This window comes from Sceloporus occidentalis, unplaced genomic scaffold (genome assembly GCF_023333645.1).
Source record: "Sceloporus occidentalis isolate IW3139 unplaced genomic scaffold, rSceOcc1.0.p SCAF_7, whole genome shotgun sequence".
Classification (NCBI taxonomy): Eukaryota; Metazoa; Chordata; class Lepidosauria; order Squamata; family Phrynosomatidae; genus Sceloporus; species Sceloporus occidentalis.
In genome coordinates, this window is record NW_028316987.1 from 72,060,796 (window position 1) to 72,084,677 (window position 23,882).

Consider the following 23,882-nt stretch of genomic DNA (forward strand, 5'->3'; position numbering starts at 1 on the left):
AGCCCATGAAACCACTGTACCTGGATATCTTCCGCTGTCTGCAGCACTGAGCCAGTTCCTTCTATATAGTGCCCGTACCTTAAACAGAATCAATTAAAAGCCATACATTAAGATTCTTCTGAGACTGCAAGTATTGATGGGTGCTGAGCTTAAAAGCACTCACAAAGGGCATAATAAAAGTTATATGCAAGAAGCATTATCTTTTTAAATGTACTCAGTCTGGAGCTTGCATGATTGACCAATGTAAAAGATAAAAATATAAATAAAGGACCATACTATGCATCCAATCCAAATGGGTCATACTCCTAATCGCTATAACATGCACCCACAGCAAGTTAGTTGTTCTTTCTTTCTTTCTTTCTTTCTTTCTTTCTTTCTTTCCCCCCTTAATCCACCATTTCCTCTTTTTCAGACCTACCTTCAACCAAACCCCTGAAAAATTGTGTAATGGGAGATTGCTAAACTGTACATGCAGCTGTGCAACTATATCATCTCTTCTGTGTGTGTTTCTTTCTTTTGAACTGCAGACCTGCTTCAAAGTGTTCACAAGCCCAGGGATTTCCCAAAAACATTTCCCATCATATGTACATGGAGAAAGGCTACTTTCAAGAAGTCTGGACATTGATATTTTAGGCAGAAACATTAGCAAAACGATCATGCACTAGTTTCAACTAGAGTAGATCTACTAAATCAGTAAGATTTACATAAAGGTTGGGTTACTTAAACTGGGATTTGCAATGGGATTTATATCAAAAGACCTAAACCAATAAATGGATGCTGCTCTTAATTAATACTTGCAAAATGATGGTTGTCAGAAGGGACAAAAATAAACAACCAAAAAATGCCCATAGTGAACAGCAAGAAGTATTTTTAAAATGATGGTATCCCTCTTCTGGAGCCAATGTGGTTTTATGTGTAAATACATTTACTCAGAAGTCTCCTGCAGGCTGTCATTTAATGTTAATTATAGGAGAACCAGAATGTGAGAAACAGGCTGAGGTTACTTGATGAATACTATGCAAGCAGAGGCTGAATAGGCACTGCAGGAGGTGAATGGGTAAAAATATACTCTTATACCTTTACCAGTGTAGTAAAACCTGGACTAGGGCATGAGAGATCTGCATTCTAGTCCTCAATGAGTCATGAATATCACTGGATGAACTTTATCTAGTTTCCATCTCTCTCTCTCTCTGTCTGATCTACCTCACACCAGTTGTTGCAAGGAAAAAATGAGGATGCAGAAAGCCATGTACCCTGTCTTGAGCTCATTGGAGGAAAGACAGTATATAAAAGAAATAAACAAAGATAGTATGCCAAGGGTGCACAAACTTTTCAGCCCTGAGTGCTGGACCCTGAGCCTCAATGTCCTGCCCTGATGTCACTGCTCTGTAGCAGTTTAATGAAGATTAATGAAGACTGGCTGCCTGTTTGTTTGTAGGCATAATTCAAAGTGCTGGTCATGACCTACAAAGCCCTTTATGGCTTAGGTCCATGCTATCCAACAGAATGTATCTCATGAGCTTTCCCAGTCCCTGAGATGGCCAGGAGAGCCCCCTTCTTTCAGTCTCTAATGTCTCATATTCTAAAGTTGACCTTTTGCATGTTTTTAACTACATTGTAACCATTTTAATTTTGTCATCTGCTTTGAATCTCTGAGAGAAAGGCAGGATTTAATGAAGAAGAAGAAGAAGAAGAAGAAGAAGAAGAAGAAGAAGAAGAAGAAGAAGAAGAAGTATTCTCACATAATCTCATCCTGCCTTGAATGAACTATTTAACATGGATTGACAAATGAATTTAGATACTACTCAACAACTCACTGTACAACTTTGCTTTTATGAAGGATAGCTTCTTCAAAAGCTGTTCCATATACAGCCACTGTGAAAGCTGTCTTGAGGTGGGTGTTGTTGAAGGCTAATATTTTATGAGTTAGAAAAAATATGTTCTGGCTTATGACTGACTTTGAGCTGTTGTTGTTTCAAGCACATACAAAGAAAATATTGTATTCTGAAGCATGAATTATGTTCACTGACACTCTTTCTGATAGACTTACCCTTTTGTGAAGCATGTAGATCTCCTGCAAGAAGGTGTAACAATGTCTAGAAGGAGAGCATAACGTAGCAAGGACTTTGCTGGTAAGAGGTAATTACTCAGTCCTTCTCCATCCTCTTGAAGGAAATTTCTTAGCATTTGCAAAGAGAGATCATTGTCCTGTTGCTGCTTCCTTTCCAGTTCCTGCTCTGTTTCAAGCTTAAAAAGGAAGTCCCTCTTTTGCAAGTGTCCACCATTACTGTCAGAACCAGCATCTGGTTCTCTGGTAAGCAGGGGGGAACTATCTTCCATCAAGCCTGCACTATGTCTGGGCATCTCTGAATCCATCTGATCCTGGTTTGGGAAATCTGTTAGTATCTAACAAATTAACAAGGAAAAAAGAAAGCAAAATGTTGAACAAACTGATGTATTCTGGGGTTTATAGAAAACTATTAGTTGTCTGAATGTCTTATCAAGCTGTTTTGTGTAAAATATTATGTAATTTATTTCATTAAAAACTGCTTATATTCTATACAAGCAGATACTATATATTCAAATAGTATCATATTCTGGGATCACTTAACCTACAATGTCCAATTGCTAGTCCCAAGCAGAGTGGATCCACTGAATCAACTGCTGTAGACAACACTTATATAAAATGCATTGATTCAGCTGATCTGTTCCAGCTGGCACTAGCAAGTGGATTTAGGTCAAATGCTTGCAGAAAAATCTAACGTATAGAACAACAAGTAATGATGTTAAACAACCTTCCTCAAACTGGAGTCCTCTGGGTGTGCTGAACTGAAATTCCCAACATCCCCAGCCTGCACAGATGTTGAGAGTTGTAGCCCTATACATTTGGAGGGACCAGGTAGACTGCTGAAAGCCATAAGAGACCAGGATTTATTACATGAAAGACCAGGTAATGACTGTCAACATTAGATACTGGTCAGTCACAACATATACATTTATACTGGAAGTGAGGCAACAATTGCTGAAATTGCTTATAGTTGTTGAAATAGTAAAGGTGTAGGCTCACCTTGCCAGGTACATGGAAGGGAAAAGGTTCAATCTGGAGTCGTGCCATCAGGAAGTACCTCAATCTTGAATTTGGGATGGCAAGCTACAAGCAGAGCCCCAGTGAGTGATCAATCTGCACTGCATAGACAACAATCATCAAGTTTCCTAAAGGATAACACTACCCAAGTTGAATAAGATTTTTACCAGTCCCACTAAGAACTGCCCTCAAGCAACTGCTGTGTATTTCAAACAGCCATGCTCAGAAGAAAACACATGTTGCTTTGCAACCTTTTAACAGGATCACATTACAAATTTAAATTTTGCTGATGGGATCCAGGATATACTCACAGCCAATGATATAAACTAATTCTACCTAGACTATCCCCAGATGGTGATCTGGTGCAACTATTCTGGTGTTCATTCTAGTGACCTGGTTCAACTAATTAAATTCATTATCTCTGCTATATGGGAGCCTTGACTGGGGTGTACTTTCCCCCAGGGTGAGGACAAATGGAAGATACAATCCCATGGTTATATACTGCAGAAGCAAGCAAAGAAAATCAAAGCGTGCAAGCCTGACCCATCCCCCAACTACAGCTATGAGAACTGTGCAGAAAATAGATTAGAAACAGAGGAAAATGCATTTCCCTAGTCTGTTCCAGCCTTCAGATCTTTTTACCATCCTCAAGCTGTCACGATGATGCAAAAAATAGGAAACAAGGACACAAATAAAAGCTGATTTTTTTCTCTACATTGTACAGCTGTTAACGTTTGGCCACAATGACAGTAAGGATTCCAAAACCCATCTGCCTGGTGGCAGATGTCCATTCACTACAGGGATCTAACACAAAATTCTCAACACCTATATCAAATTGGTGATTTCTTCAGTGGTGATTGAAGCAGAATAGAGGGCAGAGTTAGATTTGAGTTTTGGATTTGAGTTTTCTCTATAGGTATATCTTATCTCATATGTAGATAACGTACACACTGTCACATGTGGTGCAGCGTTGAGACTGCTGGACTGCAAATTGGAAATGACAGTTTCTAGTACCCACTATGCTAGAATTAGTAATAAAAAAACCCAAAACTGATTACTCACACAAGTTGGAGACAACAGAAATTCTTGATATGAAAATCCACACTTTTCTAGTGTTTGTATGAGTTCATCTCTAGCAATACAAAAAGAAAAGAAAAGTGTAAATGCCATTATACTGCCTATCTGTCTGAAGCTGTTCTAATTACAATGATCTGGATACAGATTTATTCATATTTAGAGTAGTAGACTTACTGAGATCAAAAGGACTTAAGCTACTAATGACAATTTAAAATCCCATTCATTTCCATAGATGTACTCCAGTGTGGCACAGTGGTTTGAGCACTGGACTATGATATACGGAGATCAGGGTTTGAATCCTCACTCAGCCATGAAAACCCACTGGGTGACCTTGAGCAAGTTTTCCTAGAGGCTTCTAGAGATGGAAAGTCCATGTTTTTACTGATATTTTTCAACAGGAGGGACACAGATGGCCCACCTTGTTTAATGTAAACTTTGCAATCAAAGATGCACCTACTATAACCCTGACTGAGATCCACGTGACCTCTGCTTAAGTATCTCCAGCAGAAGAGATCCCACTATCTCCATTTAAACAGCTCCCACTTTTATGAGGTTTCTCCCTAATGTTTAGCCAAGCTCTGCTGCTATGGTTCCGAGACTTTAAAACGGCATTCCCGCCCCCAGTCAATCTTTCCCCTCCTGACAACAGATAAGAAAAAGATTAATTCCACCGTACCTGGCTGATGATGTTTCAAAGCCTTTGACATTTTCTAAAAGTAAATATTTTGGTAGCTTTGCAAGCCTGCAAAACAATTTACTTAAAGTTTAGTTATAAGGCAAGAACAATTGGATCAAAATAAGCATCAGGCTTCATGGCCGTCTGAATGAGTACTCTAAACAGTATTGCAGTGCATACCATTCCCTCCCATAAAAAAAGAAAGAAAAGAAAACATGCACCACTCTGGGTCGCTAGGCCCAAATAGAAAGCACATAATCCATATCTCAGCAGCACACAAGAGTGAGGGGAGTCGAAAAAAGATTAGAAGTGTGTTTTGGTATTTCCAGATAACCTCATCCACCCCAGACAGACTCCTCTCAAGAATGCAGGAGGGGAGAAATTGTTTTACTCTAGTGTGTATGAGAAAGGAACATTGAATTAAACAGGCAGCATCCAAGAATGCACATTTCAGTATGTGTTATACCCAAAAGGTATAACAAGAACCACAGCTTTTCTGGACACTGTTGCTGTCCCATATGTATAATAATGATACCAGTGTTAGCAACTTATACACAAGGTATTTTATATTAAAACTGTACCCTGCAATATTTTTCAGATGAGAACCACAACATGTATGGTCAAGTAACATCAGAGTGCGGTAAAAAACGTATTGGTGTTTTAACCTATATTGGTTAAAATGTTGTTAGCTGACCCGTGTCCCATTATTGGAAGACCTGTATTACCATTATTGGGAGTTCCAATTAAATGCACAATTTCTAGGGACAAAGGCTGCATTTGCACTGCAGAATGAATGCAGCTTGACACCATTTTAACTGCCATGGTTCAATGCTATGGAATTCTGGGATATGTAGTTTGACCCAGTCTTTAGCCTTTTCAACCAAAGTGTGCTGGTGCCTCACAAAACTACAAATTCCAGGATTCTGTAGGATGAAGCTATGGCAGTTAAAATGGTGTCAAGCTGCATTATTTCATTAATGCAGATGCAGCCAAAGTCTCATTGAGAGTTCATGGGAATAAACCTTAAGTAATATGCATAATCCTACTGTTGGCCTTACTATGTTGCTATTGATTTCATAAGGAACAAACAAGACTATGAACTCATAGACATAAAATGTTAGCAGAATTTACACACAAGGTGTTTCAATTGTGGCTAGATTTTCTTACTTGTTTGTTTCCTCCTCTCTCCACACACACACACATATACACATGTATGTATACAAATAATAAATAAAAAAACCTTTTATTTCTACCCCGCTTTTTGTAAAAACAATCAAAGTGGCTTACAATATTAAAAGAATACACCATATATACAAAATATCCCCTCCTCCTTAAAAAAGAATTAAACAGTTTAAGGTTAAAATTACATGAACATAATTACATGATTCATAATTTTAATGTTTCTGCATGGAGTGTCTACTATTTATCGTTTAAAGAATACTCTGTGTATTTTCAGAGTATATACACAGAAAGACTATTCTTGACCAATATTTTTGGGACTTATCCACACTTAAGAGTAGACCAGTTGAAATCAACAGAACTTAAGTCAGTCATTATTACTAATGCGTTTCATTGATTACAGTGAGCCTATGCTCTGTAGGGGTGGATGAGAACTTAATTTGATTCATATTAAAAAAACTTTCCAAAATGTGCACATTTATAAATGTGATGGAAAGACCTGGGTTTAACAGAACAGAAGAAAGTGAAACTGACAGACTCCTTTATAGTTCACTATATGTATAAATCTGGATCTACCCCCCCCCCCATTCAAATTAAAATCTTCTTAATAATAGCAACAGTAATAGCAAGTATATTTCTATACTGCTTATCAGTGAACTAGCACTCCCTAAGCAGAGAATAAAAATGATCAACAGGTCATCACTTCAGTGACAACTTTATATTCAAAATTTTATTTTAAGCCCAAGATTTTACAAAATCAGGGACAGGGAACCTGTGGGTCTCTGGACAGTTTTGTACTGTAACTCTCACCATCCCTGATTCTTTGCCAACTTGGCTTGGGCTGTAAAAAGTTGGAATCCAGCCACATCTGGAAAGCATCAGGTCATTTTCTAAACAGTTAACCACCTAGGTATCTAAGGGGTGAAACCAGACTCCAGTTCTCCTGGCACACAACTTATTCCAGACTGAATCCATTACAGGGTGTTATCTCTTATCTCACAGAAGTGAAGGCCTCTGCTTAGCAAAAAGTAAAATAAATTAAATATAAATATCTAAGCTAAGAGCTGTCTTGTTTGAGTTACAACAGGTCACAGCACTTTGTACTATATTATCAGTCATTCATCACTACTGCATGGGAGAAAAGCTATCATCTTAGCTGCAGGCCACTGTCATCAAGTATAAAAACAAGACATGTTTAAAACAAACAAACAATCCAGGAATGTTTTATTGATGCAATAGCTTTAATACTGTGCTTCTGAAGGTTACCTTGGAAGAATATCAAGAATGTAGAGAAAACTCTGGGTCCTAGGGTCAGAAACATCTCCCTGTCGGCCAATTCTGCAAAAAGAAAAGAGAGCAGAATTCAAAGTATCAGCAAATGTGTCCAGCTTGGAATTCTTGATTCAGACAACAAAACAATTTATCTTTAATTCCACACAAATATTGCATCTGAATCTTAAGTTTCAGATGTACTGTCTTATCAGGTAATGTATAGGGGCAGATTTTCATTCCTATAAATTAACCCACACACAATCTTATAGATTATTAAGCTCTGATTGGTCTTTATTAATGTCAAAGAGTAAAACTGAAATTGTTCTCCTTTAGTTTTGCACAAAATCAGGTTTCATTTATAAATGCATCTAAATGCATTATCAAATCTCTTCTGGCCTCAGGGGGTAGGAGGTGTTCGGCCACTGTTACTTTCCTATCCCATCTAACTGGTATCTGAATTATTATTATTTTAAATGATGCAATGTTCGTATTATAGTTTTTATTCAAATAGATATGTGAATGTTAATAAATAGATAAATACAGTAATTTATCTGTTCATTAAAATTTATCTATTTGTTTTAAAAAGAGAGCCAGGATAGTAGTGGTTTGAGCATTAGACTAGGATACTGAGAGACCATGGTTCAAAATGGTTCATGCACACACAGCCATGACAATTGATTGGGTGACCTAGGGGAAGTCGCACACTCTCAGCTTCTCAGGAAAGCAAAGAAAATCCGCCTCTGAACAAATTCTGCCAGAAAAACCTTGTGAAAGCTTTGGTGTGGGGTTGCCTCAGGGTCACTATTAGTAAAAAATGACCTGAAGGCACACAACAACAACAACATTTATTAAACTATTTATATCCCACCCAATACCACAAAATCTAAATAAAATAAAATAAATTTAACCAGATTAAACAGTTTAAAACAATACAATTTAGACTAAAAACATATTTAAACACATTAACAAGTTGAAACACATTAAAAAGGCAAACTATAAAGTAATTTTTTTGAAATATACTTTATATTCCAAACATGAATGTCAACTAATTTTTTACTCTCTGTAAACAGAAGCATGGCATTTCAAACACGCACCTTGTAAATGGCTGACAAGGAGGACTCATCAAAATCATATCAAAAGATAACTTGTTGAACTCCCTCAGAGATATTCCCTAATAATAGAAAGAAAAAATAATAATGAAACATCCTCTTTTTACAAACAGGATATTTTCAGAGGCAAAGATAGGAAGAATGGCCACTCCGTTGGCAGTTTATCCTCTTCCTTTCCATTCCTCCTTTTTCTGTCATACCTTTTAGATTGTAATTAGTAAGACTGTGAGCTGCTATGGGGGCTTTTCTTTTTTCTTTTTGGCCAAACAGTGGGATAAAAATACTTTCAGTTTATAAGCATATTAAAAAAACCTTTTGTTTCTGAATTATAAATAATTTTGTCCACAGACTATAGATAGATTTATATGTGATAGATAGAGATCACCTTAACTTTTTTTTTAAAAAAGACTACTAATTCAAGATGTTTGCCATTATCACAGCCATGTTTACAGCTGATCTGAAATTGTATCTGAAATTGTATATACAATTTTTAATTACTGTACTGTGTAATTGTTATATTGTCAATTTTTGTATTGGTCAATGACCGAATAAAATTTTACTTACTTACTTACAGCTAACTTGTAATATGCACACACAATGTACTTTGCAGATCTGCACTATGGCTAAGTCCTGACAGAGGGCCAGCCACCACAGTGATGTCAGCTGGAATGTGCACAGTCCAGGGTTTTATGATCTAATCACTTTAACAGAGCAGCAGGAATAGCTCCAAAATGCTTCTAACTGAGATTAACAGGGCAAATCTATTACTATTACAAAAATAATTAATAAGGAAAAATGTTTCACAAGCGTCAACAGTTTCAATATTCAAATGGACAGAAATAGTTAAGAAATTGCATTTTTGTGAGATAGCAATGAACTAAATTTAAAGTTAGGCAGACATCAGGAGTTTCCCTACATTCTTGCAGCCCATAGATCAATTGTGAAGGCTTATGCAAGCCTTCAAAGCAGATTGGGAAAGCAGTCACACTACAGGGAGAAAGGGAATTCAGTCCCACAGCACTGCCCGTTTTGTTGGCCAAAAAATGCTGCTGGGTACACCCCACTCTTTAAATTATGGGTATTTTTCGCACAACTGAGTATAGTCTTGCTAATTACCTAGACACCTTCCCCAAAAGAAAAAAGTCACACAACACCAAAGGCTACATTTCCAACATAATTTTTCATTCCTCACCCACTATATGTAGCTGTCTTGGTCCATTTTGACCTCTACTAGTATTGCATCCTCTGAATGGCAGCAGATCTCCCACATAAGTCTTATCCCAATATCTGCTATTCCTTCTTAACAAGCTTCATTGACTCTGGTATTGGATTCACACAAAGCATGTATTTTGAAGCTGAGCTACAGCACCATCTCCCTCCCTACACCCACACATTCCATGGACCTCAGCAAAGTGCTTTGCATGCTTCTCCAGCTTGTAGTTGAGTTGTTCAAAATGACAAAGGCTTCTACTGTCAGATGAGGTAATTCAAGCTGAAATCCTATAGTTTTTTGTGGGCTTTTCAGGCTATGCGGCCATGTTCAAGAAGAATTAGTTCCCGATGTTTTGCCAGCATCTGTGGCTAGCATCTTCAGAGAATGCTGGCATGGACATGAGTGGGGTATATATATACTTTGTGACCCTGGGTTGGGAGAAGTTATTTCCATGTTAATCTGTGTATTGTTCTGTTGTTGAATGGCAATGCCTCAGGATGTGAGGATATGCAAAGAGGATTTGTGGCTGTTTAATTAGAGATCCATGGTCTGCTGCAAAAAACCCTGACCCTGGGTGGTTTTCATTTGCATTTGCCAGGTCTTGAGTTTAGTGTTTTTCAGGACTGGTAGTCAAATTTTGCTAAATTTAAGGGCTTCTTCTTTCCCATTGAAGTTGTCCAGGTGCTTGTGAATTTCAATGGTTTCTCTGACCCGATTGTTGTTGGCATGGTCCAGAATTTCAGTGTTTTCAAACAGCATTTTATGCCCAGGATGGTTTACAATGTGTTCTGCTACTGCTGATTTTTCTGGCTGACCCAGTCTGCAGTGGAACATGATACCCCACTCACTTCCATGCCAGCATTCTCTGAAGATGCCTGCCACAGATGCTGGCGAAACATCAGGAACAAACTCTTCTAGAACATGGCCACATAGCCCAAAAAAACCCACAAAAACTATGGATGCCAGCCATGAAAACCTTTGACTTCACATTGAAATTTTATACATATTTACCTAAGAACATGTCCCATCAACTCAGGGCCAAAACACACTACAGAAATAATCCAGTTTGAGACTTCTTTAACTGCCCTGGCTCAGTGTTAGGGAATTCTAGGAACTGTAGTTTTGTGAGATATTTAGATTCTCTATCAGAGAGCTCCAGTGCCACCACAAACTACAGTTCCCAGGATTCCCCAGAACTGAGCCAGGACAGTTAAAGCAGTCTCAAACTGGATTATTTCTGCAGTGTGTTTTGGTCTTCAGTCAAAGTTACAAGAAGAACTAAAACTTCTCATTATGACAGCTTCACAAGCAATACTCAAAGCGCTGGTTATGACCAATAAAGCCTGATACACTGTGGCCCACACAAGACACTCATCAATATGATGAGAGAAAAACCGAGGGGGGTGTTTCCAAACATTTAATGGTTGAGATCCTGCATTGTCAGACATAACTATGATAACCAAGCTCCATCACTGTCGCTACATGTAATGATGCTACAGGTTCCCCCCCCCCCCAAAAAAAAACCCCTTACCTTTTCAGCCAAGCAACACCCCAACTGAAGGGCATCTGAAGCATTGAGGGTCAAGGCATTAGGAAATGAGGTCTGCAGTGCTCTCCCAATCGGAGTGTGTTAAGAACAAGCAGTTTTCAACTGCTTCTATTAACATACCCTGTGACTATGAGAATGCTGCAGACATCATTTTCCACCATCCTGATCTGCAGCGACTCAGAAAGCTTTTGGTTGGGGCACTGCCTAGCTGAAAAAGTAGCTTCTGGGGATCACATTCAGTCATTAAAAACTGTAAATGTGAATTAGAAAAGATACAAGATTGTAAATCCAATTGATGAACTTCCCTTTTTGCTCAGAAAGGGCACTACCAAGTGAAAACTTTAAAGCAATTGGCTGCCTTAACATATCATAGAAAATAAGAAATACAACCTTTTGAAAACAGAAAGTGAAGCTCATACACAGATTTAAAGAAAACCAAGTAAAAAATTCTGATACCCCTCCTGGTTTACTTACCTCAATAGTCTTTGACCACATTGGTGTGGTGTGGAAATTGTGTTTGTAAACTTCATTGGCCACTGTGTTCACATCTACAGCTGCAACAATTTCCGCAGGTATACCACTGGCTGGGGACAATTGGGGGGGGGGGGGAGCTGGTTTTAGAATAATACTGTTGTTATTAGAAAAGAAAGAAAGAAACAGAGCGAAGGGTCATGTCCTCCAGACAAAACAGAGCTAATCTACATTTGGAAATAAAATTGCCAGTCATCTGTTCTCGTGAACAGGGGAAAAAAGCATCGCTGTCTTCTTTGATCTGTAACCACCCAAAACTTCAAGTGACCTCCAGATCCAGACTCTTCCAGTCTGCAGCACAAGAATACAGGCTGTGAGGCTTTCCAGTTTTTGAGGTCAATGTCGCAGAGGCATGTTGAAGCTGCTGAAGTTTAACTACAGCTGAAGGCCTTTATTCCCCTGAAACCAAACATATCTCTGTAGAACTTATTTCTGTTTATCACTTGGCTCAAAAGAGTCAGTAAAGCTGTCCTTGAACTTGAGTCACATATACGCAGATAGCCGAAAGGATGGGTCATACCAGGCCCTTGAAGGATGTCTGGGTTTGCCTCTGTCTCAAACATGCATCTTATTTTCAAGGACAAAATAAAATATCAGTAAGCTGAGAGGGCTGCTGTGACTGTTACCAGCCAGCCCTTAGCTTCTGAACTCTCCACTTGAAAAATTTAATGCCAGAAAGAAAGAAAGAAAGAAAGAAGCATCTTTTCAAAATATATATATGTAGGAAACAATATAGTGTAGTGTCTAGGTCCTAAGATATTGGATTGGGACTTGGAAGGAACAGGTTCATTTAATCAATGATTCATACAAAATGTTGAGTAACCATAGACTGAGGTGAGAAAATGTTGAAGGCTAGAGGGCTGCTGCAATTTATTTATTTGTTTGTTTATTTATTTGTCTCACAACCCACCCACCCCAAATGCGCTCTAGGAGACATGGGGCATTTTCATCATGTTTGGGGGCCTTTTTAAACAACAGAAAGTGAGTGGAAGTGAGGGGGGTTAATTGCAACTCTGGGAAACTTCCAAGAGCAGCAATGCACCTTTTAAAATCTTCCCTTCCCTGCACATTGCCAAGCATAAAAAATACTTGAACTTAAAACCAGAAGTGGATTGCAGATTACTTCCAGTTTGGGGGAGGCTGTTGCTGGGGTTTAGGGTATTTTTGGCAGTCTGTGCAGTCCCAGAAAGCTGGTCCCAAACATGTCACAATAATCCACCCCAGCCTAAAGTGAAAGTGTGGGAGAGTAAAACTGCTCTATAATGGGCCCTTTGATACTATACTATTATAGTACTGTGATTCAACTTTAACTGTCATGGCAACATCCTATGCAATCTTGGGATTGGCATACTAGGAAGTGACATTTATCATTCTCATCCAGAGAGCTCCTCTAATGACTCTCCAAACTACAAACCCAAGGATTCTATAGTATGCAGCCATGTCAGTTAAAATAGAATCATGGTGCTATTATGGTGTAATGAGAAAGGGTCCCAGGACTGAATATGACCAGTGGCCACACAATGTAGAATTAATGGTGGCCGGGGGAGGGGGAGGTATGATGGTGAGATGAAATGAAGTGACTGGAACTGTGAACTGGGCAATATAGTAATATTTCCTATTTCTGAAAACTGGTGACAATAGCAACTGCTTCCTATCTGGCCATGCATTGTCCTTGTGGTTGTGATGCCTGCCATATCACATGAACAGCACATGAGTTATCATAGTTAGAGGAAAGAGGGAGAAGACACTTGGGGGTGGGGATCCATCCAAGTTTGGTGCTATATGCCTGTTTACATAGAAATAGTCCCACTGGGGCCTATTTCCCTTTAACTATGCATTAGATCACACACTCTTCCTGACTGAACTGGGACAAAAAAGAAGTTACCATTCCATTGCTACTACCTCAAGCTTAGAAAAGTTACTTCTTTGGACTATAACTTCCAGAATGCTCCAGGCAGCACTGAACAAGGGTTGTACCAAGACCTTTAATAGCAGCTGATATAACCAAATAGATGAAGGTTTCTTTTTCCTGGCATAGAAATAAATGATCATAAAAGTGTAATTCATTATGTTGACCTTCTGGACTACTGTTACAGAGCTAATAACAACAGTGGAAACCAGTGGTGCAATGGAACCAGGGCATGCAGCTTCCCTAGGCCTTTTGATGAACAAGGACTATGACAACATCTGCTGCCTCTCCCTAGACTTTCCTGTTCCCTCTAAATTTAGCTGCAAACCTGTAAGAGCTAGAGGGGAAGTGAATTTTCCCAGCAATAGTGCATGGTTATGAGCCATCCTATTGTAATCCCAAGAGTTTGGAGGCAATTTAGTTGTGAGTTGACAAGCCCTGTTAACTTTAAAAAAGACCTGTTCTCGATAGAGATGAACATTGCAAGAATTAGGTCAGTACATCCACTTATATTTTTGGATTCTCCATGGGGTGGTGCTTCAGTCACTATCCTGCAGAAGGCATGCACTTTAAAAATTACTGGTATACCGCTGGTACACCACTCTACTCACAGCTAAAAGTAAAGCAAGAAAGAAGAACCGTACAATATGACCCCCATATCTGTGTGTGATACGTTCCCAGGCTTACTGTGAAAACACAAAGCTGTGGATAATAGCACATCCTATTGAAATGAAAGCCTTCCGACAGAGGTTGACCATAGAATTGTGCTGGAGGATGTAGAGATTTCTATAGAGAACACTTCTCTAGGCCCTGTAGCATGACTCAATGATCAACTGCCAGTAGTGTACCATAAAACTGCACTGGCAGACCTAACAAATGCCTAGAGAAAACATATTTTTTCAGCAACAGGTAAGTGAAATTGTGGGTAACTGTCCTGCAAATACCAGGGTTGTACTTTATTTTATAGATATGAAAGACCATCTTCCTGCAGGTTCCTCCCTCATTTGTCAACACTAGCTGGATGCAAAGGAGATGGCTGAGAAAAATAGTATAAATAAATGTGAAGCAAGCACATCCATCAAGACTTAAATTCAAGTAATCCTCCATATTCAAGAGGTTTTATGCTCAAGGAGCAGGGTATGCACACATGTGTAATGTGTTTTCAAGTTGCCTGTCAACTTATGGTGACCCGATGAATTTTACAGGGTTTATTTAGGCGAGGAATACCCAGAGGTAGTTTGCCACTGTCTTCCTGTAGATTTCATCACCTATAGCACCTAGAGGCCTATTATTGTGAGATTTTGGGGGTAAAGACTACAGGTGATCAATGCAAAAGCTTCACTTTAATAAACATGCCAGTTCATTGCCTTTGCTAATATTCTAAAAAAAAGTTGTAGTAATAGTATTTTGAACCTGTGTTAATCCCAGGTATATAACTTGCTCCGCTACATGGAAAATAAATACCTGGGCTGCAGAATCAGGTAAGTTAACACTGACACCTAGTGTGGGGTAATAAAGCAGCTTCAATGGATTGATACTCCCCTTATAAACAAGTGTGATGTTGAACAATAGTACAATAGTTAGACTACAGTGTATTAAAAGGAGTATTTCACGGTATCTGTTTTATCTGCCCTGGTCAGATCTTTATACATTATTCAGCAATATCTCAAACGCCAAGTTGCACACTACATATGCTTTGGCCATTTTCCTACAGATGCAAAACAAAAACAATCCTGCAAAAGCTCTCTGAAAGTGGATGTAACAAAACTTTTAAGTTAAAAATCACACGACTATTTTTATCACATGGAGTGTGCTGCTGCTTGTAATGCACATCACATGGTGTTATGATGGTAGGAACTACAATGTATTTATTCTGCTCAGCCAGGACATTTTTGCTGGTACTATTTGCCTTCAAGTCATTTTGACTTAGAGCAACACAAAGGGTATTTTTAGCAAGATTTGAGAGCCTTTGTAGCTGAAGAGCGGGATATAAATACTCCAAATAGATAGATAGATGGATGGATAGTTTTGAGGACAAATTGCCTTGCCTTCCTCTGAGGCTGAGAGAATGTGACTACCCCAAGGTCACCCAGTGGGTTTCCATGCTTGAGATGGGATTTGAACTGTAGTCTCTTGTAATACCCCACTGAATACTAAAGTTAGGAATGTCCATGCCATTGTATTTCCAATTTGTATGTATGGTTGTGAAAGCCTGACAGTGAAAAAAGCTAATAGGAAGAAAATCCACTCATCTGAAATGTGGTGCTGAAGAAGAGTTCTGTGGATACTGTGGACTGCTAACAAGGCCAATAAATGGGTCCTATAGCAAATAAAGCATGAACATTCCCAAGAAACCAAAGTATGACTAAACAGAGGCTGTCATACTTTGGGCATATCATGAGAAGCTGCGATACACTAGAAAAGACAATAAGGCTTGATAAAGTAGAAAGCAGTAGGAAAAGAGGAAGACTGCATTTCTGATGGAAAGACTGAATCAAGGGAGCCACAGTCCTGAGTCTGCAAGACCTGAGCAGAGTTGTTGATGATAGTATGAGTTGGAGGTCTCTCATTCACAGGGTCAGCATACATCGAGGTCAATGTATAACATGTTCTTATAAATGTACTTATAAGGTAACATTTTAATTGTCAATGCTGCATCCTACAGAATTCTAGGGGTTTTAGTTTGGTGAGGTACTAATGCTCTCCGACAACCTATTCTAAACACCCAACAAAAGTAGAAACCCTAGGATTCCATAGGACAGGACAGAGCTGTGACAGATAATAATAATAATAATAATAATAATAATAATAATAATTTTTATATCCCGCCTCTCTACGAAATGCAGACGGGGCAGCTTACAAGGTTAAAATATACAATCTGAACCCTCAACCCACCCACCCCTTAAAATACAATTAAACAATAGTAGTATCAAACTGCTACAACTGTGTAGTATGAAAGAGACCATTGGCTTAAGAGAAAGGGTTCAAGTCCCCACCTGGCCATTATGACTACTGACTAACCATGAGCCAGTAAGTGATGGTGTGCTTCAGTATTCAATGCAGGGGAACTGGGATGTTACTCCCTTTCCATTCGCTATGCCCTCTGTAGTGCCAAAACCCTGCTACAAATGGCTTCCTAATTCTCTGGACCAGGGTCTTTTGCAGAGAGAGAGCTATTACTGATTCTAAAGAATCAGGATCCAGATCAATTTATACTCTGTATGGCAAGCTACTGGTACCCTACTTTTCGCTACTTTTGAACATAAAAGAGCAAATCAAGCAAAGAAACTAGAAACTGACAATTATGAAAAGAAAGATTTGGACACTGCTGACAAGTATATATCTATTTCTCAGTATGGGAATGCACATATCTTGACTCCCAAGCATGAAAACTACAAAATTAGCATTAACAAAAGACCTGCCACACTTTCTAATTATTAAATGTTCAAAACAAAGGTAACATGTACACTATATATGCGTGTGGGTGTAGTTCAAGGGATTAGCATAACAAGGCATTCAAATGCCAATATGTCTCCTTGTAAAGCTTACACTTCTCATGGAGATCAGAATGCAAATGATGCTATTGTCACTTGCTATTTAAATTTAAATTGGCATTTAGCCTTTCAAGTTTCTCTGGATTGGACAACCCAAATCAGAGCACTACCTTTTCTTACAAAGGTTTCTGCATCTGCTCCTATTTTATTGTGGTTCACTTGAAGCAAACCCACAAGGACAAAAATGTAAATTATGGCCTTAGAAGACATGACAGCAATTCCTCTTTGTCCGGTGGGCATAAGAGGTAAAAGAAAGTTTCAGAAATGAATACCATTTTGTTCCTGTATTCTGGAGCATCCCTAATTCATAGAATCATAGAGTTGGAAGAGTTCAGATGATTACAGGCATCTCTAGTCATTTGCTAACTAAAGTTGTTTAAGTTGCTAACTGAAATGCTTAAGCTGTTAAAACAGAGATAGGAATTATGTGGCCCACCAGACGTTGTAGAACAGTGTGTCCCAGCATTTCTCACAATTGGCTATGCTTGCTGGGACTGCTGGAAGCTGCAGTCCAAAGATCTCTGCAAGGCCACATAATTCCCATATGCTTGCGCAGGGAGAATACTTGTGCATGGAGAATATATATGAGAAAATGTTAATTTAAATATATGATTTGAATTGTTTGGAATGAATGGTAACTAAAATGATTTACAGTAATTATAATTCAACATGTATGAATTAAAGCTTTACAGACCAATTTAAAAATCTTTTTCATAATGAGTAAGGAACAGTGTCTTTAGGGTATCAGATTTCCCAGGTTCAAATTTCTATTTATACATTAACCTCATTGAGTGACACTGAGCCACCAACAGCCTTGTTCATTCATTCATTCATTCATTCATTCATTCATTTGTTCATTCACACACACACTCCCTTTCTCTCTCATACAGTGTGCCCAACCCATTTCATAGGGCTTTGAGGATTAATGGGTAAAAGGACAGTGCCTTGAATTCCTAAATATAGGAAAGTAAATGAATAAACTAAGGTCCAAAACACACTGCAGATATAATCCCACATTAACTGCCCTGGCTAAGTGCTAGGGAATCCTGGGAATTATACTTTATTGTGGCATCAGAGCTCTCTGAAAGAGAAGGCTAAATGTCTCCCAAAATGACAGTTCCCAGAATTCCCTAGCATTGAGACAGGGCAGTTAAAGTGGTCTCAAACTGGATTATTTCTGCAGCGTGTTTGGGACCTAAGTAAGACCTAGTGTTTTTACATTGATTTTTTAAAGCTTGTTTAAAATAAAAATACAGAGCCAGTGCTGTGTAGTACTTTGACTGTCACATTAGGACTCTGGGAGATCAGGGTTCAACTCCCAGCTCGGCCATGGAAACCCATTGGGTGACCTTAGGCAGGTCACACTCTCTCAGCCTCAGTGGCAAACCCCCACTGAATGAAACTTGCCAAGAAAACCCTTAAGGCCACAATAAGTCAGAAATGACTTGAAGGGACACCACCACAGCAAAATCCAAATATCTTTTAAAAATCCAGCAGTCACATAAATGTTTCAGAGTACTCTTTACAGACATGGAAGGAATCAAAATCAATATTTAGAAATATATGTACCACACACCATGGAATGTCTCCAGGTTTTGCTCACTAACTATTTGGGTGTAGTAACAGAAATACAAAATACTGCCTCTGTATGAGGATTGATAGTGTAGAGGACAGATATATGCACTTTTATTTTTAAGCGTGGCATAGTGGTTTGAGTGTTGGACTACGACTCCGGAGATCAGAGTTCAATTCCCCGCTGAAGATTTAAAAAACCTACTGGAAGGCCTTGTGCAAGTCACACTCTCTCGGCCTCAGAGGATGGCGATGTCAACAACCCCCTTCTGAAGAAACTTGCTAAGGAAATCCAATGATATGTTTGCTTTACAGTCTCTGTAAATCAAAAACAACTAGGAGGCACACAACAATAACAACAACAGTTAAAATTCAGATTAACAGAAGGCGCATTATCTCATAAACTTGCCATATACCTACTGAAACTTTGAATTTGGATTAACGTAACACTGTCCTCACCAGGCAACCTCTGCTGTTAATTTTATTAACTGTGGTCTATAGTTTTAAAATTGATCCACAGTAAATATCTGAGGATGCATATGCCCTCCTCCCCCCCCCCCCCCAGTCTTGCTTTTTAGGTGTAGTTTATATTAGCTCCCCAGAATATAATCTCTGGTCCAAAACACACTGCAGAAATAATCCAATTTGAGACCACTTTAGTTGTCATGGCTCCTGGAACCCTGGGATTTGTAGCTTGCTGTGTTACCAGAGCTCACTGGCAGGGAAGGCTAGACACCCCACAAAACTAAAGTTCCCAGGATTCCCCAACATTGAGACAGGGCAGTTAAAGCGGTCTCAAACTGGATTATTTCTGCAGTGTGTTTTGGACCATTCTCTCTCAGGCTGCACCTGCACTGCAGAATTAATGCATTTTGACACCCTTTTAAATGCCATAACTCCATGCTATGGAATCATGGGATTTGTAGTCTGCTGTGGCACCAGAGCTCTCTCTGACAGAGAAGGCTAAATGTCTCCCAAAACTACAGTTCCCAGGATTCCCAGGGGAGTTAAAGCGGTCTCAAACTGGATTGTTTCTGCAGTGTGTTTTGGACTTCAGTCTCTCCGGCTGAATCTGTGCAGTTTTGTGAGATATCTCCTGCAACAACAAAGTACAAATCCCAGAATCCCATAGCTGCCACTGAGCCATGGCGGTTAAAGCGGCGTCAAACTGCGTTAACCCCTGCAGTGCAGACGTGCATATAAGTTGGAAGGAGGGCAAAAAATACCTTGCAGGGCGTAGTGCATCCCTCCGATCCCGCTGTAAAGCTCCAACACTCTTAAGGGCTCCATTTTCCTCTTCCTCCAGCTGCGGCCTAGAAGCCTCTGTAGTAGTAGTTATTGTTGACCGCGATCCGTCTTGTAATTCCTGCCGACAGCCACACAAAGCCCGCCGCCATTTGTTCCGGGGCTCTTCAGTTCCCGCCTTGTAGTGGTCTCCAACCTGTGCCCTTTAAGGGCCTTTGGACTTCAGCTCCCAGAATCCCAGGCTATTGGCCAACATGGTTGGGGATTCTGGGAGCTGAAGTCCAGAATCTCTTAAAGGGCACAGTTTGGGGACCACTGGTATATGGGAATTATGATTTATGAGTAATATTAGTCACTCATAATAGTCCCCAAACTAAGCTCTTTAAGGGCTTTTGAACTTCAGCTCCCAGAATCCCAGGCTATTGGCCAACATGGCTGAGGCTTCTGGGAGCTGTAGTCCAAAATCTCTTAAAGGCCACAGTCTGGGGACCACTGGGCCTGAGAGAATAAATACATGTAGTTCTCCATTTTCATTTACAGACCCTCCAGGCATTTTATTGGCAGACTGACACACATATCAGAATGACCAGACGTCCTCCATTCCCAGGACACGTCCTCCATTTCCACTTTCTGTACAGGAGGACTTCCAAAACGCCCTCCATTCTGATCATGGCCCAAAATACACACTGCAGAAATAATCCACTTCAAGACCGCTTTAACTACGCTGGGGAATCCTAGGAATAATTGTGGCACCAGAGCTCTCTGACAGAGAAGGATAAATGTCTTCTCACAAAATTCCCAGTATTATTATTATTAAGTTTATTTATAAACTATGTACACGGCACTGTACATAGTAAGTAGCAAAATACAGTGTGCCCTTGGTATCCGCCAGTTTGGTTCCAGCACCCCCTGTGGCTATCAAAATCTATGGATGCGGAAGTCCCATTAAATACAATGGCGTACTAAAATGATATCCCTTTTATAAAGTGGCAAAATCAAGGTTGGCTTCTTGGAATTCATATACTTTTTGACTCTTTGCAAGCCATGGATGCTTGAAACCGTGGATAACAAATTCGTGGATAAGGAGGGCCCACCGTACAAATAAAAGCCTGCCTACAGCATGCAGTCTAAAAATGAAAGGAAGAATGTATAGAATAAACAACATATCATTAAAATAAATATTCCCTAGCATCGTGCCAAAGCAGTTAAATCGCTAGATCCTTGGTTAAAGTGGAGTGTTTTGAAAAGCTCATTCTTCTCCTTCAGGGGTCCCTGAAGGATTTTATTAATATGTTCTCTCTAGGAATATCTAGCTCCTCCAACGCAACTCTATGGTCAATTTTTGGTTAAAGTTGCACTGAAGGGCCTAGAGATTCCTAGAGAAAATACTCCACTTGGCATATTTTGTAGCTCCTTCAGTGCAATTGTATGGTCAATATTTGGCAGAGGTTGACTACAGAGTTGTACTGGAGGATCTAGAGATTCCTAGAGAGTTGTTCTCTCTGGTAAAAACATAGTGTTTTTGTTATTTGTGGTTTCTCCACATTCATGGGGGTCCTGTGCCCCTAGGGTTGCCATAAGGCAGGACCTCCAAACTGGGACAAATGTAGGACGAATGTAGGGCCACATTTTCAAATGGAGGACACTTTTTTAAAAAAATGGAGGACACATGAAAAAATTGATAATTTTTAAAAAAATATTAATATAAATGCATGTTTCTTAGGCATGCTCAAAATGGAGGACATTTTGGCATTATTCCTAGACAGAAGGCTGAAATGTACTTCTCTTTCTGGCCAAACACCTCCCCGCCAATTCTACAAGAACATTTCCCACTCCCAAGCAGGCATAGCATTTAAAGACCACAGGCAGTCCCTTGTGCCATTGCAAACTACATTTCCCACCCCCAGGCAGCCATAGCATTTGCAAGATCACAGGCAGTCCCTTGTGCCATTGCAAACTACATTTCCCACCCCCAGGCAGCCATAGCATTTGCAAGATCACAGGCAGTCCTTTGTGCCATTGCAAACTACATTTCCCACCCCCAGGCAGCCACAGCATTTGCAAGATCACAGGCAGTCCCTTGTGCCATTGAAAACTACATTTCCCACCCCCAGGCAGCCATAGCATTTGCAAGATCACAGGCAGTCCCTTGTGCCATTGAAAACTACATTTCTCACTCCCAAGCCTTCTTAGCAATTCCCCCCTTCCTCCTTTTCCTTGCCCCCTCCAACCCCCCAAACCCCTCACCCCCTCTTTTTCCCAGGTATGTCTCAACTTAGGAGGGATTTATGGGACAGATCCAAAGCCTTTTTTCTTTTCTAATGGGGGCAAAGCCTTGAGAAGCCCTGGACCCCTGAGAAGAAGAGGGGGGCTTAGAGAGAGGAAGAAAGAGAAAAAGAAGATGAGGGGGGGGGGGGGAAGAAAGGAAGAAAAAAGAGAGGAGGAAGAGGAGGGGAAGAAGAAAAAAACCGGAGTAACAAGAAGAAGAGAAGGAGGGGAAAGAGAAAGGGGGAAGCAGCTTGCCTGAGTGTAAATTCCTCCCTGCTTGGATGTTGCCCAAATAAGGAAGCAGAGGGCTGGCCAATAGAGGCAGGGCAGTGCAGCAGACCCCGCCCCTGCTGGTTTCAGTCCTCCTGCTGCTGCTCCAGGCATGCTTCACAGGCAGCACTCTATAGAAGGCAGGCAGCAGCCCTGGGAGCTCAGAGTTGGGCAGCCACCCGGGGGCGGGGGCGGGGGCGGACTGGGCACGCCCCCCAGGGGGCGGGAAAGTCCCGCCCACCACCGTGAAATGGCAACCCTATGTGCCCCTAACCTCAGCAAATATGGAGGGATGAGTGTAATTTCTTGGCAAATTACTAGGAAACTGAAATATATCTGAGCCTTTTGAATAGTCGCCAGCTGTCCCAATTTGACAGGACAACTCAGATTAACCCTCTATCATCCATGTTTCAGATCATATTAAAATACTACTCTTTCTCTCTCCCACTTTCCCCTTTTGTCCTCAGCTTACTTCGGTTGCTACAAACTGAATTTGTGCAAAAATAGGTTGCTCTCAGTTAACTCAACAGGAGGGAGAAGGGAGGAAGGTGTAGCATCTTTCCCTTCCCAGTAGGCTCAGGCAAAAGCAAACTGCTGCAGCCTCTTGCAGCTTCCCTGCTAATACTTTTTGTCATCTTGACCACACTCAGGTGTTGCTTGGCCAAACACATCCCAGTTTCTATCTGTGAAATGTTGGAGGGTATGCTCTTGTACAGACGTGCCTCTCCTCAGCTTGATCATTGTGTCCTCCACCTACCCATTCACACATGTCACCTCTAGCATGTATCTGACTTGAGACTATTTTTGTGATTCCCTGCAATTATTTCTCATTGTATGACTAGGTACCCGGATATCAGCTCCATTGAGATTTACTCCCAGGAAAACTCAATAGAATTGCAAATGTCTGGAGTCATTTGAAATATCAAAAGACTGAAATGCAGAGCTACATAGAACATCTCATCCCCTATCCTCACTCTGTTCAGTTACTGTAATCTGCATCTTTTTATAAGAATGGTTTATTAGAATCATCTTGTTTCTCAAAAATAATTGCAATTGCTTTTTTTCTTCTCTTGCAAAAACAGGCAGAGGAGGGGAGGAAGGAAGTTTGTGGTGAAACTTTCTCTTTCCTGAAATCTTGTAAAACATACGTTAAGATGATCAAGCAGTGTGATGACATTCAACACTTCTTCTCCTAGGCCCTCATAATCCCTGCAGGCTGCCTTTGAAGCCCTCCCCATCTCTTTCTTTGCTTCTGATGTCTATTAATCTGGCATATCTCTGTTATCCCAGCTGTCCTCGCTGTTTGCACCTGCTCTTGTTCACCTGTCATGTTCATGAACACAAAATGTTGACACTGCACAGTCCTGTATGAT

At 40.1% G+C, this 23,882-nt stretch overlaps 1 protein-coding gene across 7 annotated transcripts in view; it reads right to left on the minus strand.

The window, feature by feature from the left end:
• The window catches only part of TRDMT1 (tRNA aspartic acid methyltransferase 1), a 45,540-nt gene that overhangs the window by 9,118 nt on the left and 12,540 nt on the right, over window positions 1–23,882 (minus strand). For 2 of the 7 annotated variants that reach the window (XM_089531417.1, XM_089531420.1), the window contains exons 2-9: window positions 11,635–11,744; window positions 8,384–8,460; window positions 7,284–7,355; window positions 4,839–4,904; window positions 4,148–4,217; window positions 3,068–3,151; window positions 2,051–2,406; window positions 21–78 (exon numbers count right to left, since the gene is read on the minus strand). In XM_089531417.1, the coding sequence (XP_089387543.1) occupies window positions 21–78; window positions 2,051–2,406; window positions 3,068–3,151; window positions 4,148–4,217; window positions 4,839–4,904; window positions 7,284–7,355; window positions 8,384–8,460; window positions 11,635–11,744 (893 nt within the window). Of the gene's footprint in view, window positions 1–20; window positions 79–2,050; window positions 2,407–3,067; window positions 3,152–4,147; window positions 4,218–4,838; window positions 4,905–7,283; window positions 7,356–8,383; window positions 8,461–11,634; window positions 11,745–18,931; window positions 19,014–19,142; window positions 19,160–19,952; window positions 20,221–23,882 lie in introns of those variants that run through there. The other 5 variants (XM_089531416.1, XM_089531419.1, XM_089531418.1 and 2 more) reach the window with 5 other exon arrangements.